This window comes from Mustela erminea, chromosome 3 (genome assembly GCF_009829155.1).
Source record: "Mustela erminea isolate mMusErm1 chromosome 3, mMusErm1.Pri, whole genome shotgun sequence".
In the NCBI taxonomy this organism is placed as follows: domain Eukaryota; kingdom Metazoa; phylum Chordata; class Mammalia; order Carnivora; family Mustelidae; genus Mustela; species Mustela erminea.
Genome location: NC_045616.1, coordinates 163,521,534 through 163,538,846, shown reverse-complemented (window position 1 = coordinate 163,538,846; position 17,313 = coordinate 163,521,534). Strand labels below are relative to the sequence as shown.

At 61.1% G+C, this 17,313-nt stretch overlaps 1 protein-coding gene across 3 annotated transcripts in view; it reads right to left on the bottom strand.

Moving 5' to 3' along the window:
* LPCAT1 (lysophosphatidylcholine acyltransferase 1) overlaps positions 1–17,313 on the bottom strand; it is a 47,640-nt gene that overhangs the window by 4,797 nt on the left and 25,530 nt on the right. For all 3 annotated transcript variants that reach the window (XM_032337831.1, XM_032337829.1, XM_032337828.1), the window contains exons 4-12: positions 12,196–12,308; positions 11,113–11,173; positions 10,803–10,861; positions 8,781–8,815; positions 7,362–7,416; positions 5,083–5,165; positions 1,929–2,054; positions 1,209–1,362; positions 108–206 (exon numbers count right to left, since the gene is read on the bottom strand). In XM_032337831.1, the coding sequence (XP_032193722.1) occupies positions 108–206; positions 1,209–1,362; positions 1,929–2,054; positions 5,083–5,165; positions 7,362–7,416; positions 8,781–8,815; positions 10,803–10,861; positions 11,113–11,173; positions 12,196–12,308 (785 nt within the window). The remainder of the gene's footprint in view (positions 1–107; positions 207–1,208; positions 1,363–1,928; positions 2,055–5,082; positions 5,166–7,361; positions 7,417–8,780; positions 8,816–10,802; positions 10,862–11,112; positions 11,174–12,195; positions 12,309–17,313) is intronic.

The window sequence follows — 17,313 nt, the reverse complement described above, 5'->3', positions numbered from 1 at the left end:
GGGCACAGGCAAGTCCGCCCATGCAGGACAGGGCTGTAAGAATGCAGCACAGGCCTGATGTGACCTGTGTCTCATTGTCCCTACAAGCTGAACTCCCGTAAACTTACCTTGAATGCCAGCTGGATGGTGTCCAGAGTCCGGGCCGGCCGGCAGACGACAGACAGAGCGACCACGTACTCCCGAGGGTCCATCCTGCCTTCTCCACTCTGGGGACGAGACATGCCCTCAGGGGGGAGCCGGGCCCCTCCCACGGGTCAGGGAGCCGGGCTTGAACACTGACGCCAGATCTTATCTGCCTCCACCGAATAAGTATTTTTGGAAGAACATTCATAACCCACTGGCTTCGCGAGGGGCCATACCACACACCTTCTTTAGGCCACTGTGATCAAGTTTCAGAGCCCGCGAGTCTGGCACACGAAGCTTACAAAAGCTCACGCCACACGATGGCCGTCACTGGCTAAGGTTTTCCTTTGAGGAAAACACACGCACACAGCAAGCAGCACACTCGCGTTCTGAGGACCTGGTGGCCTGTGGCAGAGCGGCGGGCCCCCAGCCGCGACGTGAGGACACCCGGCGCCTGGCCCACTGGACGCTCACTGAGTGCCACGCAGCAGGTCCTCAGTGACCCTGGGGTCACCATGGGACAGGCTGCTGCTTCGAACAAGCAGGCCGCTGCAGGGAGTGGGACAGGCCAGGGGCCGGCGCTGGGGCAGAGGGAGGCTCCCGGAGCATCTCCCACCACCCGGGCCCTGAAAGGCCACCCACGTCCAGGGCTGTACTGGCAAACATGGACCCCCGGTCCAGACACAACGGGTGACTGGATGGAGCGCTGCATGGGGACAGTCCTCACGCACCGTGGGGAAGGCTGAGGGTCACCCTGTGTGCTGATCGTCGGGAGAGAGGCCCCCCATCCAGAAATTCTGGATTTCTGGAGGAGGGAACATGGTTTGATATTTTTAGGCTTTTTAGAGATCCCATTTAAAACCCCAAACTACAGGTTTATCAGCAAATGTTAACTTAAGTGACGAACTTCTACATGCATTTTGAACCACGGGAGAAAACATCCAAGCGACAGGGTGTGCTGGTCAGGGCAAGGAGGGGCCGTTCCCCTCTACTTCCAAACCCCAGGCCACGCTTCTAACTAAAACAGTACACGTTGGGAAGCTGGAGGTTTTGCCAGGAGACCCCTCCCAGGGCCATGGCCCCACCTCATCAAACAGGGAGAACATGTCCTCCAGCGTGTCCGAGACCGGGACGCCCAGGTACTCGGCGAACTCGGGGAGGCTCATCCGTCCTCCCCCGTGTGTCCTGGCGCTTTCAGAATATCTGGCCAGATCTTTTTCAAGCGCTTCTGGCTTTAACCTACATACAAAAAAAAGAAAAAGTTTTTCATTAAAATTACAGAATGCTGCAAAATAGGACATTTACTGTAATAAGACTCAACAAAACATGAGAATTACTGCTACAACGGGCAGCGGGGTCATTTTCGGCAGAAGGTGTTCTAATACTTTGAAGGCACAGCACGGATCCCGCCTCAGCGTCTCCGCGGGAGGGACGGACGCCTCTGGGGTAGGGTGGGTGGAACCATCCACGGGGAGCCCCGTGCTGAGCCCTGAGGGTTTCCAGACACCTCGAGGAGGACGGACGCGGATACTGGGAAAGCACCCGCAAACCCTGAGCACAGGCACTTCTATCTGCTTGAAGGCCCAGCCGGCCCTCAGCGCCCTCGGCGACCTCCAGCTTGGTCACCAACAACGGCAGGGGAGGGAGGGCCTGCTAGAAGTTTCCGGAAGCCTCCTGTCTTAGAAAAAGTATCTCAGCAGGGCTCCTCAGAACTCTCCCCGTTCCTGAGCGAGCCCCGCTAGTGCTGCCAGAGAAGCCACCGCGTGCGAGGGAGGGGCTCGGGGGAGAAAAGGCGCCGCACTCACCCCAGGCGCCTCACCAGCCTGGCGAATTCGAGAAGGCAGGTGTCCGCGGGAAGCCGGAGCTGTCCTTCCGCCAGGGCCAGCTGGCAGTCCTCAAATGTGTAGTCGGTTACGGAGATGCCCAGGGCCCTACGAAGAGGGGAGGGCACCGCGGTCAAGCAGCCCCAGGGCAGCAGAGCGAGGACGGTGGCCCAGGGTGACCACAGGACAGCGAGTGCATCGAAGGACCAGGGGCCCCCCTTCCCCGGCCCCGCCCCTCGGGGCTCCCAACCAGGTCCGTGCGGCAGTGGCGCCCACCGCACGTCCCACCGAGACCCCTGCGCCCGAGCACACTGTGGCTGCCGTGTGAGGACGAGCAGCTGGGGTCCGCCGCCCCGCCCTCTGGGGCCCGCGAGGCTTGTCTGCAAGTCACGCTTTTGCTGAGGTATCTGCGCACTAATTTGGTGTCTCTGCAAAACTTGTTTTAGTTAAACAAGAAAAAACTGCTAGGAACACAGGTGGTGCCCAGCGCGGACGTGCAGACCGTGGGAAGAGCAGGCCTCCCAAGAGCGCGCGAGGCCTGTGTGGGGCCGCAGTCGGAGCGCGGCAGCTCCGCTCCGGAAAGCCCCGGTGAGTCAGCGGCGCTCAGGGAGCGGAAGGCTCCGGGGAATGGGCGGAGCCGTCCAGCATCAGAACGAAGCCGACACTGGCAACTCTGAAAAACCAGACTAAAGCACACGAGCGTGAAGATGTCTGCCGAGCCGGTGACCCGTTCTCGAGCCTGGGCTGGGGGCTTGCCATGCAGCCATGAGCAGCGCTCTGTCCCTTCGGATCCTGCGGACACAGCAAGGCCGTCTCCAGCCACTCCGGCAGAGCAAGCCCCAGGAGACGGCAGGAGCCCTCGCCACGGCCTGTGTCCCGCAAGATAAAGCTGGGAAGGCCTTGTGGGAGGGACACCCTGAAAACTTGCCCTGGGTCGGGACGTGTGGAGGACAGCCTTGATCTCCCCAAGCCGTCCGCAGACAGGAAAAGCCATCTCCCCTGTCCACTCCCATGTGTCCCTCCTCAGGAGGGCACATCTGGGCAGGGCCTGTGCAGGACAGAAAGACGGCAAGGAACCTGGGGCCGGTGGTGGGGGGAGGGACAGGGGCCCAAGCAGGGGCTCCAGCCCAGGCACTTGCCCCAGAGCCCTGTGGGACCAGAGTTCTCGCGCATGCCCACAAAAGCCCCCGCCCCACAGACGCCTGCGCCGGGAGCACTGGGCAGTGAGTAGCCTGAATGCTGACGTGCACAGAAAGACAAGTGTTTCAAGTTCACATGTGGCACTAAACATGACCCCAAAGTCCACTTATGTAGGGCCTGGGGCGCCCCAAGAGGTTAGCCATCACTGCGGTTTCCACCCTGCTAGGAAACAAGTGTGCAGCAGGTGCCTTCGAGGGCACCACGCCACCGGCTGTCTCATTCGGAAACGCAACTCGTCTTACAGGTGACGGGGGTCACCTTCATAAGGGCTGGCCGTGTCCCCAAGTCAGAGCTCAGCCCTTCTAAAGAACGGCATCAGATTTCAGGGAAAATGACCTTCTATTACAGGAAACACAATGGCAGAACATTTGCCAAGTATATAAAACTAAGCGCCGTCCCCCAAAACTGAATGGGCTTTTAATCAGGACCATCTACGACGACACCGTGCCATTGGGGCTAGCAGACGGGCTTTGAAGTCCTTCCCCGGCTAGTCCAGTCCCACTCGGCAAACTGAGGTATCATCGTGTGGGGACAGAAGCCAGGATGACCAGGAGCGCCTCGGGTCATCCCGTGAGGAGGTGGGGGGAGGTGCGTTCGGGGCCGGCGACGCTCAGCCGGTCCCAGGCTGTTCTCGGTGGGTCTCAGGGCCAGGAAGGTGACAACCCACTTCCCTGTTTCTGGGTTCTCCCATGGCTGTGGGGGCAGGGGCTGCCCTGTGGCCGATGGGCCCTTTTCCATTCGATGTGCGGCGCTGTCCCTCCACGAGGAGAGCGTCTGTGACGTGATTACTGTTAAACGTTATTAGCTGGTTTATCTGAAGGACTTAAGTTTACCCCCAACCTGTCAAGCCTTTGACTCTGTGGAGACGATATCCTTGTCGAGGGGTTGAACACCTTGGCTTCCCCTGAACTGAGAGTCGAGGGCATCCTGATGGCCGACCGCCCCCCACGCATCCCGGTGTGGGGTTCTGAGAGCGAGCGGGCAGTGAAGTCCAGCGAGTGGGCACCTGAGGAGGCTGGGGTGTCCCGCGGGCCTGTGTCCCCAGCGCCAGCCTTCCTGAGGGGTGTGTGGACCGCGTGTGCCTACCCCGCGGAGCTTTAACTCCCGCATGCTGAGCCTGTGACTTGGTCTGGTATGGCCGCACAGAACACGGGAGCGCGGGGGTTCTGATGCGCACACAGTAGGGCAGGGGGCTTACCTCCCACCTCGGTCACAACTGCTCAGCCACGGCGCTGGGAAAATCCCTCCAGAGGCACACAAGCCTGCCACAGGGGACGCCCCTGGAGCCGCTGAGACCCCCTCCCAGAACCACGGTGGCCCAACAAAGAGGCGGCCCCTGCTGCCCGGGAGCAGGCGAGAGAGAGGCCGGGACACGGCGGGCGAGGCCGTGCGGGCCGCAGGCTGACGTCCCCTCATCCAAGACAGCTGGGGATGGTGCGGACTTGGGAAGCGAGAGACCTGTGGAGCGAGCGCCTCTCACTCGGGAGATGAGGCGTCTAGTTCCTGCGCCGCACGTGGCAAGCCGGACGGAGGTCCCGCAGGCCCCGCAGCCCCCCCCCCCCACCGGCACTCGAAGCTGGGAAGGAGAGCCTGCGGGCCGCCCGCTGTGGCTGCCTGCCTCCCCGGGGCGCACACACCCGGTGCCGGGGCGGCTGGTTCCGACCCATGCAGGTGAAACTGAGCGAGTTTAGCCACGAAGACGCAGACCCCGTGTGCGACACAGCAGGGACCCGGGAACCTGGTGGCCGACACAGCCTCCGGCCCGTGTGCGGTAGGCCCCTACTCGCTTCCACTGAGACCCGCTCTCCGAGGGCTACTGAGCGCGTCTGGGCCAGGCTAAGGAGGAACGGGCCAGTGAACGGCTCCCTGACACTCCGAGGGTTCCCGGGGACGCCGCGGACTCGGGCTCTGAGCCGGCGGGAAGGGGCACACTCACTCGGCCATGACGCGCCGCACGTTGCTGGCGTACAGCGCGGGGTCCTTCTTCTCCTCCTCCGATGGGCTGTACACAGGCAGGAACTGAGCACAGAGAAGGCTGCGTTACTCCAGTGCGTGTCCCAGGCCCGCCACGGCGCGCTCACGGGTCAGACGCAAGGAAGGTCTGTCAAAGCAGCTTCCGCGAGAACCATCCTCAAAGCGGTCACGGTGCACGGGTGAACGCACCCAGGCGCACGCGTCCACGCATGCAAACATGACCACGATGCCGCGGGGGCGCCTGGCCCCCGGGGACAGAAGCTTGTGTGCGCACTCGGTTCTAACGTCACATCCCGGTGTGGGTAAGCTTCCTTCGGACGCTAAAGAACTACGTGTATGCTCCCCTTTCCAGAAGTCTCTGCTTGTGCTGGGGGATAACACAACACACTGCGTCCACGTGGAAGAGGCGACGGGATCCGGTGTCCCCTGCCTCTTGAGAGGATCACAAACTGCCCAGGGAACGCGCATCTTGCACGAGTGACCCTGCCCCGTCAGTAAGTCCCCCGCTCCGTGCGGACTCTGCTGGGCAGGGAGGAGACATCCCCGAGCGCTGCGTCCCTCCTGCAGACACTCAGCCCATCCCCCCGCACATGCTCTCCAGACGTCTAACCCCGCGGGGCGTCCGGAAGCCTCATCGGCTCCCGCCACCTGGTTTCAGGCGTTCACCCCATTCACCCGCTCACAGGCCCCTGTGAGCACAGCACGAGGGGAGACACTTAGCGCAAGTTCAAAAACTCAGAGCTGCCTTTAAACTCTGAAAACTGTAGAGACACCTGGGCGGCTCAGTCGTTAAACGTCCGCCTTCGGCTCAGGTCATAGTCCCAGGATCCCGGGATCGAGCCCCGCATCGGGCTCCCTGCTCAGCGTGGAGCCTGCTTCTCCCTCTGCTGCTCACCCCGCTTGTGTTCTCTCTCTCACAAGTAAGTACAGAATATCTTTAGGAAAAATAAAGAGCTCTGAGAACTGGAACGAGGCCTGGCATAGAGAAGCACACACGGAGGCCAGGACGCAGCCACACGTCATGTCCTGGCGGATGGCCAGCCCCCCTTGGACTCGGGCCAGGGACCTTTCTGCTCAGTGTGTTGTAATTAAGTAGCTTCTGCTATACTGAAAAAACCTGGAAGCTGGCTGAAATCCAGGCTCACTTGTAAATTCAGTGCAATTCTGCAACTTTTATCAGAAGGTAAAAGATTGCCTCATTAAACCCTTTCTGTTGCATTTGGACTCCCCTGTCGGGGGCAGGGTAGCCACTGATTCCCCTTTTAAGGAAAGAAACTCTACTCCTCACCCACTTGGATCAAACGTACAGGCCGCATGAAGGTGGCTACTGACCGGAGCGGAGAGAAGGGGTGTCGTGACCTCGGGCCCTCCTGGGCTGAAAGCTGCAGGCAGGCTGCGGGATCTGACCACGGATCACACAGGACAACAGGATGACACATCTGTGTCATCTCTGTGATCCAGCAGTAAGAGTAGCAAGTAAAAATGCCACAAACATAACCCACTGCATGTGTGCCAATGTTAAACACCGTTAAGCTCCGTTAACCATGATAAAAGAAGGGTCTAACTTCCTTGTCGATGTTTAAGAACCTATCTGATTCGTGCAAAATCCTGCAGGAGACACGATGTGACTGGTGAAAAGGCCAGGGAAGTGCGTCTGAGGAGCAAAGAGAAGTGGGAAGACCTCGGAGCAGGCCAGATGACGTACAGTACCGGACCTGTGCAGACCGCAACGTGACACTGCCAAAGCCGTGTCTGTGCGGACACCGACGCCCTTATCTCTAGAGATGCCAACATGACGCTGAATCTGCAGACGCTGGTCAAACCTCACGTCTGCACAGGAAACAAAGGTCACAGTTGTCTTTGTCCAATGCAACACTGCATCCGCAGGGACAACGCAACACTGTATCCACAGGGACAAGGCCATAGTATCCAAGGAGGAAGGGCTGAGTAACACTGTATCTGTTCTGACCACATGCCATGTTCCCTGCAGACACCAGCTAACCCTGCATCCGTCAGCGCTGGCGTAGACCAGTGTATCACCTGGCTCGGTCTCCGACCCGCTCTGCACAGACCACACCAGAGGCCACCTCGTGCTAGCTGTGCGCAGACTGTGACCTCACACTACGTGACACTCCAGTTACAGACACCCCGACGCAACACTGCATCACGCCACATCTGGACTCTGATGCTGAACCTTCGCGAGCCCGAGCGTTAGGCTGTTGAATGCACGTCTGTACAAACCTCGATTTCCACGCGATTGTGGAACTGACACAGTGTGAGCCACAGGGTCTCCAACCTTAAAAATGAACAAACAGATTTACAGCTTTGGTTAAAAGATTCTCAATGTCTTTTAATTAAATGACTTCAATTCTGGGGTTGCCTGGGTGGCTCAGTGGGTTAAGCCTCTGCCTTTGGTTCAGGTCATGATCTCAGGGTCCTGGGATCGAGCCCCGCATCGGGCTCTCTGCTCAGCCCCCGCCCCCCCGCCTGCCTCTCTGTCTACTTGTGATCTCTGTCAAAAAAAAAAATAAACTTAAAAAAAAAATGACTTCAATTCTGGGGCGAACTCTGCCAATGCCCATGCCCAGCCCCTGCAGGGCAGCTGCCTTGTTCAGGGCACACCATGCCCCCTCAGGCCAAGGCCAAGCCTCACAACACTGTGATGAGAACGGGGCTCCTCACTGGCCCCGCCAGATGCACCCACTCCTGCGGCTGTCCTTTGCCGTACAGGTGCCCATTCCCCACGTGTGTCCTCCGGCTCAGGAAACCTCGTCTACGTGACACTGTCCCAGACCTGGCTGTCCCCAGGCCATGCAGACTCAACAGGTCCTAAGTCGTGCCACCTGCAGGGTCAGCCCCTGAGCTCCGGACCTCAGAACAAGCATCACCGCCCTTCTCTCTACAGGGGTTAGAGACGGGGAGCCGCCTGGGGCCTCTGTCCTTGCACGCGGCTCCTCTCCACAGCGGGCAACTGTGATCCAAACTCTCTCTCTACACACCCGACCTCTGACCATCATCACCAGCCCCGAGCCTGGCCACCAGGGCCCGAAGGAGCCTCTTCACACGTCTCTCCCGGATGCCCTCTTGCTTCTCACCATCCAGCAATGCTAACGCTGCGGGCCGCAAATGCGGCCTTCTCAGGGCACCCCTCGCCCCCACCCCAGCATCCGTTCCAGACGCCTCACCCGGGGGCCCTGGGAGGGCTCTGCCTGGCCCCACCACTCACCCTTCTGCTGTGCCAGGTCAAATACTGGTACCATGGAGGCCTGCTGTCCTAGAACCCCGTGCCTCCCCTGCGCAGCCGTTCAAGAGAAGGGCTGTCCCTGCAGCTCTTCTGTTTTTTCTAGGAGCTGCGGCCCGTGGATGGGGTGGTGGCCACTGAGCCAACAGGCACACGTGGGAAGGAAAGAAGGCGCACAGTCACCTTCCCCTGGAGTGGGAGACCATTAACTTAGGTCCTGGAATCCAGGAGTGTGCGAACAGGCCAGGTTTGCACACTTAGTTTTCGCAGCAGCAGAATCTAACTGCTGCCATCAAGCACCTGTGTTCAGAGCTCCCACATTTGCAAAAGTAACCAGAATGCAGGGCAGCGACTTGAGTGGCCCCTGTGCTTTCCCGCAGAACAGGACACACAATGTGATGGCACAGGGTCTGACTTACGCGCCGGGTCCTTGCCATGTCCACGTGATGGTGTCCTGGGGGCAAGAAAGGAGCAAAACACATCACCCTGGCTGTCCGGGACCGGGAGTCCCGACGCGAGCCCTTCCTTCCGTGCCGCGCCCGCCGTCTGTCCTGGCCCTCGACCTGGCTCACCTCTGACCCCAGAGAACGCCGGTACCCTCTTCTTCCCAAGTCCACTATGGAACCGGGGAGCAGGCGGGTGCCACCCAGATACACTCCTCTCCCCCCACGGCTCCAAGGTCGGCAGCTCTGACGTCTGCCTGAGCTGGAGTCCCAGTTCCGCTCTCCCGCCTCCCCTGTGCTCAAGGCGTCCCTGCCAACATCAGTTCACAGCCCAGGACCTGCTTTGGATGAGCCGTCCCAGTGACTGCTGTCCGCCATCACCATCGCCCACCACGTGAGGCTCACTCCAACCCACACGACCGCGGACCCCCAAGGCCCTGGCCTCCACTCGGGGCCAGAGATGAGCCCAGGCCTGCAGGGGAGCAGAAGAAACCACTGCGAGGCACTAAGTGTGCCCAAAGCGCCCCCCCCACCCAGTCTCAGCCACATTAGACACTGAGCTGGGGACGCTAGGGGACAGACCCTGCTTCTGCCCTGACTCTGGTCCCAAGTGAGCTTCTTTCTTCTAAAGTCCTGACACCCCCTGCTGGTTTCCCATGGGCTCTGGAAAAGCCACCCGCCGCAGGGGACACCCCGGCCCCCTCCCTGCGCGTGGCCGCTGTTCCTCCGCATGGGTCCGTGCGCCAAGCTGGGAGCAAAGGCCCTTCCTGAAACTGGGCAGCTGAGGTCCGCGACAGACCGACGGGCTGAGGGCACACAGTGGCCATGCTGCTTCTCTGACAACTAAGCTGAATGCTTCTGGAATAACCCAGTAAAGGCAATTTACTGAAAATAAGCCTATGAAATAGGCTTTAAAAAAAATAGAAAATCTAGAATTCCATCCGCCGATGACTCTCTTCTCGTCAGACACTGGCAAACAAGTGAGGCTCTTCTGTTTCAGGGACGCACCGTCAGAAGCCCCGTATCCGTCAGTTCGTGCGGCGGCGGGTTCTGACCGACACGGACTGACCGACCGCTCTCCCCTTGGAAAACCTCTTGTGCCATCAGCACCTGGAGGCATAGGGTCTGCTGTGCAAATCTGGGAGCCTCCGGGTCTGGGCCAGAAGCAGGCGGCCAGCCCCTCGTGCCCACCGGTGTCACACGGAAGCATGCTGCCGTCTAGACGAGCAGCTCCGGGCCCCACGGTTCTGGGGCTGCTGAGTTTCCTTTTTGTTGTCATAAAGACACACGGTGACCGGTAGAAAGCTCGGTGCACCGAGCAAACCCGCCTCGGTGTCCTCCGTCGACAAGCCAGGGCAGCCGACACCCAGGCAGGGCCCAGGGACACGAGCCTTGGCCGGGAGAGCCCGATGCCCGTGCGGGTGCAAAACACACACCTGGAGGGGCCGTGGCCGAGCAGGACGCAACGGGTGCCGAGCGGCACCCGCAGGGGCTCGGGGCCCGCGCCGGGAGTGCGGCCGACTGAGCCGGACACATGTGGCATGGCCACAGGGCCCCCGGGGGAGGAGACAGCTGCGGCTGCTTTGACAGATGTGGAAGCGGATGCCATGGCGAGGCTCTGGCCACAACCCGTGGCCTTCCTGCCTTCCCCGAGCCGGGGCCCCGTCGAGATCACCAGGCGCTCGGGGCCCAGACGTCCCCTCCTGCGCTTTGCTCAGACAGAACAGGGGACGCCGTCCGACGGACTCAGGCGTGGCGGCAGAGGCTGGTCCGGTTCAGACTCGCTCACGTCCCTTCCCTCCCGCCGCCTCCAGCCTTTCGGGGTGTCGACTCTCTCAGTGTCACGGTTTCCCAGGTGACCCGGGAGCATAGGCTGCCGAGGACGTGGGGGAACGGCTCACGTCAACTCGGCAGGACCCACGGGCAGGGAGGACGGGCCACCGCTTGGTGACCCGTGACAACAGGCAACTCACCACAGTCCCAGGAAAACACACTCACCAGTTCGTTTGGGTACCGCAGAACCACGGGCTGCACGGGGACCCCCGGGATGAAGGCGCCTGCAGGAAAAAGGGGCGTCACCTTACTTCGACGGCTGGGTTCCTCTCCCTGCACGTCTCATGCCGGGCCCGGAGAAACGAGGCTTTCTGCTACCCCTTCTTGGTGGATGGTCCTTGGGTGCCCGGAAGGTTTCCTCAATGGGGGTGTGGGCTGAGTCACATCAGGGAAAACCACAGGCTCGCAGGGACCCAGGAGTGTCTCCCTGACTTGCTCAAGGAGGAAAAACAGAGAATTTAAGAAAATTACATACCGGGCTTGAAGGTAATGAGGCAGGTCCTGTTGGTACACGTTCCTTCTGGAAAAATCATTATCTTGGAATGAGAAGAGAAAAGGTCAGCTTTAAAGGAACGTAATCCAGAAATAGTCTGCTTTCTGTACTCCATACACGTTGAGATAGTCTCGTCATTCTCAGCGCGGTTTAGGCACACAACGGAAGCACGCCTGGCCGTGCTCCCTGGGCAGTTCCCTACAACAAATGTGGGGGCCGGCACCCGCCTCCCAAGCGTGTGCGCGGGGCTGATCGCGGCCGCCGTGAGCCCAGCTGCCACCACCTGGATGTACCACCAGCACGCAGCGGGGTCCCCCCAGGGGCAAAGCGCGACAAAGACACACAGCAGACGGCCCTGGGCTGAAGGTGTCGGGGCCAGGGCCAGAGCCGAGGCACAGCTGGGCCAGCAACCAGAAACACCGCAGAACCAGTGGTTAAACACATCCCCGCTGGGACTCCTGAATTCCTCTGGCTCCTGCTGACCTCCAGCCACATGACAGAAACTCAACCCTCCCCTCAGCACAGGGACTACAGCCCACGTGGCTGCTTTGGACGTGGGGCAGCAGCCGAGCAGCCCGGACGTCATGACCCCTGGGGGCTGCCCACGGGTGAGGGTGCCTGGCAGCCGGGCCTTGCATTCTCCAAGCACCCAGGACCCAGACAGCCCCAGGGCCCTCCATCTTCCGAGGCTCGGCTGGAAGAAATACAGCCGACATCGGCCGAGGCCGCAGCCCGGCCGCCTGCAGATGTCCACCCTGATGCTCCCGAGGGAGCCGGGCTCACACGGACAAGTTCGGCCCGGGGTTCTTAGGGCCAAACAGCCACACCTTACGGACTGGCGCGCACCAGAGGCCGTGCCTGCCGCGCGTCCGGGGATCGCCAAGCAGTCATTTTAGGAAAGACGCTTTGGGCACGTCAGACACACGTACCTGCCTCGTTTGCCCCAATTTTACAATTTCAGGACCAATAGTATCTGACACTCAGCACGATCCTGAACTCATGCCCTCATCAAACACAAATGAAATGAAATGAATCCGGCCCCCAGCTCGAGGCTCACTGCATTACCTGTGGCCACTTTCCATTGGACTGTGCGCGCCGCCTGATCTCCTCCACGGTCTTCCTGCGGGAGTCCTGGTCGGACCGAGACACGAACACCGGCCGGATGTACTTTATCAGAGCTGCCCGGGGAGGAGAGGCACTGGTGTGGGAATGCACGGTTTCTGCCGCGTTCAGAGGGATACAGGGGGCTGCCCAAGGCACAGGGCAGAGGCGAGCCCCTCGGGACACCCAAGGGCAGCAGTGTCCCTGAGGGTGGGCGGCAGGTCAATGCCCAATCATGGGGGATCAGGGAAATCACCGCGGCTCCCTCACACCATGGCATGCTGCCCACAACCCGCAAGGTCGAAAGCAGCACCGCTGGTGTCTGCAGCCTGGAAAGCAGGAGAAACCAAGGGCAGTGAGGCTGACCCCGCTGTGCGCGGGAGCGGAGGGAGCTGGGGGCGGGTCAACAGCTCCAGAGTCGGAAGGACCCAAGGCGCATGGCTTAAACCCCACCAGCCCGTCACGGGCAGAGCCGTCTCCCTCAAAGACACGGGCTAATGCGCTGACCCCGGGCACTGAAGACTGTGACTTTCTTTGGAAATCGGGCGCCTGCAGATGGGAGTCACGTTAAGATGACGTGGTATCAGAGCAGGGTGAGCCCGGACTCACGCCCAGTGTCCTCGCATGGAGGTCGTGGACGCAGAAGGCCACGGGGCGGCAGAGCCCAGGACCGGAGTGATGTGACCACAGCCACGGGACGCCGAGGACGATGGGGAGCCGCCAACGGTGACGAAGGCCGGACAAGGCCTCCCCCCAGAAGCCGCCCTGCTCACACCCTGGCTCGGGACTGCCGGCCCCCAGGACAGCGAGAGAATCAGCACCTGCTGTCTCCGGGCGCCCCAGGGCACTCACACGGCGGCGGTCCTGACCACCTTGGCACTGCTGGTGCGGCAGGTCGCTGCTCCTGTGACCAGACCTGACGGCAGCGCCCACCACACGGTTCTTGTGCCCGAGGCTCTGAAGGCGGGGACACACTTCTTAGAAGAGAAACCCCCAAGCTGACATGACAGCTGTCCTTAGCGAAGCGTCCTCTCCTGGGAAGGACAAGTGGGCGGCCGCAGTGGCCAGGCATCCCCGTGGCAGTGAGACACATCCCCGCTGGGCCCAACATCAGCTTCGGACTTCTGAGCGTTCTAACTACTCGCGAGGAATCGTGTGTCGTGACTCTTCTTCCTGGGAGGTCTTCCAAAAGGCAAAGACCTTTTAAAATTCATTAAAAAAAAAAAAAAGAATCTATCTGGTCACGCCCTCAGGACTCAAAGTCTAGGCTGCACATGGGGCTCAGTGATGTTTTCTTCTGGCACCTGGAATCTTCTTTCCTGTTCGTTTTCGCAGATTCCTGCGGACGGCGCTGGGAGCAGCACGTGGGGAAAGGGCCGAGGGGACGCCCCCAGGACAGGACAACGGGGAAGCGGCCCAGCTTCCTCCTGTCCGCGCCAGCTCCGCGCTGTCTTCCAGGGAGGGGGAGGAGGGGGGCAGGCTGGCCGGTCTCACTGAAGAGGGTCGGGCGTCACGAGTGCCCCTTTCTGGTGACATGAAGAGGCTGCCTCTTCATGATGCGTGGACGCGCCGGAAGCTCCAGGCAGAGGTGGGGAGAGGCTCTCTGGGCTCCGAGGATGACGGGGTTTCCTCCTCTGACTGGTATCTCAGACTCCCCTTTTTTTTGGGGACCCCCAGGTGAATCCCACTGGAGACCTTGTAACTGAACAGCTTGCTTCTGAGGACAGACGGGAAATATGGCCACACGTCTGGTGAGCCCCACGCACTGTTGGGAACAAGGGCCTGGGGCGCTGTCCTGCCCGAAGACCATGAGACGTGGTCACCTCTGACACCGCCCGCATCTGTGAACGCCCAGGGGCCCACAGAAAGGACACTGGAAGTAAACCAACGATGTAAAAATGAGAAAAATCCTTGGGCTGGGGCGCCTGGGTGGCTCAGTGGGTTAAGCCGCTGCCTTCGGCTCAGGTCATGATCTCGGGGTCCTGGGATCGAGTCCCGCATCGGGCTCTCTGCTCAGCAGGGAGCCTGCTTCCTCCTCTCTCTCTGCCTGCCTCTCTGTCTACTTATGATCTCTGTCAAATAAATAAATAAAATCTTTTTTTTTTTTAAAGATTTTATTTATTTGACAGAGAGAAATCACAAGTAGATGGAGAGGCAGCAGAGAGAGAGAGAGAGGGAAGCAGGCTCCCTGCCGAGCAGAGAGCCCGATGCGGGACTCGATCCCAGGACCCCGAGATCATGACCTGAGCCGAAGGCAGCGGCTTAACCCACTGAGCCACCCAGGCGCCCTAAATAAAATCTTTAAAAAAAAAAAATCCTTGGGCTGATCACTCTAACTGGTGGTCACAAATCTGAAGGGGACAATATTTTGAATATTTTTAACATTCACCCCTCCACCAAAGCTGTGGGCTGTCGAAGGATCCAGGAGCACCGAGTTAAACAACAAGGATGAGACGAACCAGGAGGACGGGCCACTGGGAACGCCCCAGGCCGTGTGCCGCATGGGGGTGGGAAGCTGGGGGGGTGGGGCAGGGGCTTGTTCCAGCCCCCACGGTGGGAGGAGCCTCAGCCGCATTCCTGGGGGCCAGTGTATTCACCTTCAAGACGGGGAAACAGGGAATGCGACTTGGGATGACTTGGGATGTGCCGTGCAGGACCTCTAACTGAAACCTGTAACCGACGGCCCGGGACCCCTAACTGAAACCTGTAACCGACGGCCCGGGACCCCTAACTGCGACCCGCGGCCGACGGCCCGGGACCCCTAACTGAGACCCGCCGCCGACGGCCCGGGACCCCTAACTGAGACCCGCGGCTGACGGCCCGGGACCCCTAACTGCGACCCGCGGCCGACGGCCCGGGACCCCTAACTGAGACCCGCGGCCGACGGCCCGGGACCCCTAACTGAGACCCGCGGCCGACGGCCCGGGACCCCTAACTGCGACCCGCGGCCGACGGCCCGGGACCCCTAACTGCGACCCGCGGCCGACGGCCCGGGACCCCTAACTGCGACCCGCGGCCGACGGCCCGGGACCCCTAACTGAGACCCGCGGCCGACGGCCCGGGACCCCTAACTGAGACCCGCGGCCGACGGCCCGGGACCCCTAACTGAGACCCGCGGCCGACGGCCCGGGACCCCTAACTGAGACCCGCGGCCGACGGCCCGGGACCCCTAACTGAGACCCGCGGCCGACGGCCCGGGACCCCTAACTGAGACCCGCGGCCGACGGCCCGGCTCTCCCACACTTCCTTCTACGTCGTCCCTGACGCGACTGGGACGCACGGTGAGGGCCCCGCATACGGACGGCAGGCTGGTGGCCCTCCCGAGGTTCGGTCCATGGTGGGGGGCGCGGAGCTCTGCTCTGACCTCGCAGCCCCCAGGACATGCCGCCAGTGGAGTTGGCTTTCGAACCCTGCCCTTGGGATGTGGAGGACAAAGTGCAGCCGTGAGTCCCCATGACGCTAACTTGGGACTTGAGCCGTCCCCGAAGGCAAGGCTTCGAGAAGGGTTTGTGTGATTTGTACATGAAGGAGGGGAGGTGGCCCCCAAATCCCAGAACTTCCCCCAGAATGCTGACATTCCACAGCCTGAAGCTTAAAACCGAAAAGAGGGAATCGCAATGAAATTACAGAACGGAAGTGGCTTCCCGCACCCTCGGTCGGGGCCCACGCTGCCTCACACTCGGGAGCCTATGACACCCTCTCAGCGCTTCCTAGAAAGAACCTAAAACGTACACCATGTTCCTTTGCAACCAGCCCCCGAACACCATCACAAGCAGGGAACTCAGGAGAGATCCGAGGAGGCGGTCAGGGTGTGGACCCTATGCCCCTGGCGCTGCGGCACCAGCAGCACGTGCCTCCCGCCGGACCAGAATCCTCGGCGGAGGCACTCGTGGTCTGAACGGTGAGGCAGGCAGAGGAGAGGGACGGCGGTGTGGCCCCCCCTCCCCCAGGAGCAGCCTAGAGGAAGCAGGGCTGGGTGGCAAGCCCAGAAACAGAAGCCAGGGGGACAGGGATCAAGAGTGGGTGGGCTGGCCCTGCAGGGCACCTGGACAACGCCGGCGCGTGGGCCTGGCCGGGAGGACGCACGTGCTCTCATCTGTAAAGTGACTCCCCGCATTCCCTAGAGTTCCTAGTAATGGTGCAGTGCACCCCAAAATGATGTGCCCACATTCTAAGCCCTAGGACCCGTGCGTGAAACCTTGTTCAGGAGAGCAGTCTTTGCAGATGTAATCAGTTACGTGCCTGGGGATGAGAGTACCCTAGGTTACCAAAGACAAGTGTCCTTGTGCGAGACGCACAGGGACATACGCAGGGGAGGCCTGGGGGGAGGGGCCGGGGCAGCGGGGACTCTGCCACAGCCCTGGGGCTACCTGGGGGCCAGGGGCCGGAAGAGGCAGGAAGGACTGTCCCTGAAAACCTCGGGACGAGCAAGGCTTTGGACACTTTGACCTTGACTTCTGGCTCCAGGACTGCAAGTCTCATGCCAGGAGCCGGGGGATCTCTCACGTGGCCGAGGGACACCTGCACACCTGGGCTTTTGGTCCCTGTAACCAGTGCCCGGGGACAGACACTTCTATGGCCATGGGGTACAGGGCCTGCACTTGCCACGGACCAAACCTGAGCAGCCACTTGGACACATGACGCTTGAGGATGTGTGTGTGTGTGCGCGTGTGTGCGCACGCGTGTGCGTGTGAACCCACTGAAACCCACGAGAACTAACATTACAGAGAAGCCGCAGCAGAGGGACAAGAAGAGACTCAAGGGCAACTGCCTATTTCATGTGGGTGCGACCTGCACTGACCGGCAGGGTGGGGGCTCGCCCACTCCCGGGGCGGGTGGGGAGGATGGGGACACACGGCACTCACTCCCAGCAGGATGGGGGGTCTCACTCACTCCCAGCAGGATGGGGGGTCTCACTCACTCCCAGCAGGATGGGGGGGTCTCACTCACTCCCAGCAGGATGGGGGGGTCTCACTCACTCCCAGCAGGATGGGGGGGTCTCACTCACTCCCAGCAGGATGGGGGGGGTCTCACTCACTCCCAGCAGGATGGGGGGTCTCACTCACTCCCAGCAGGATGGGG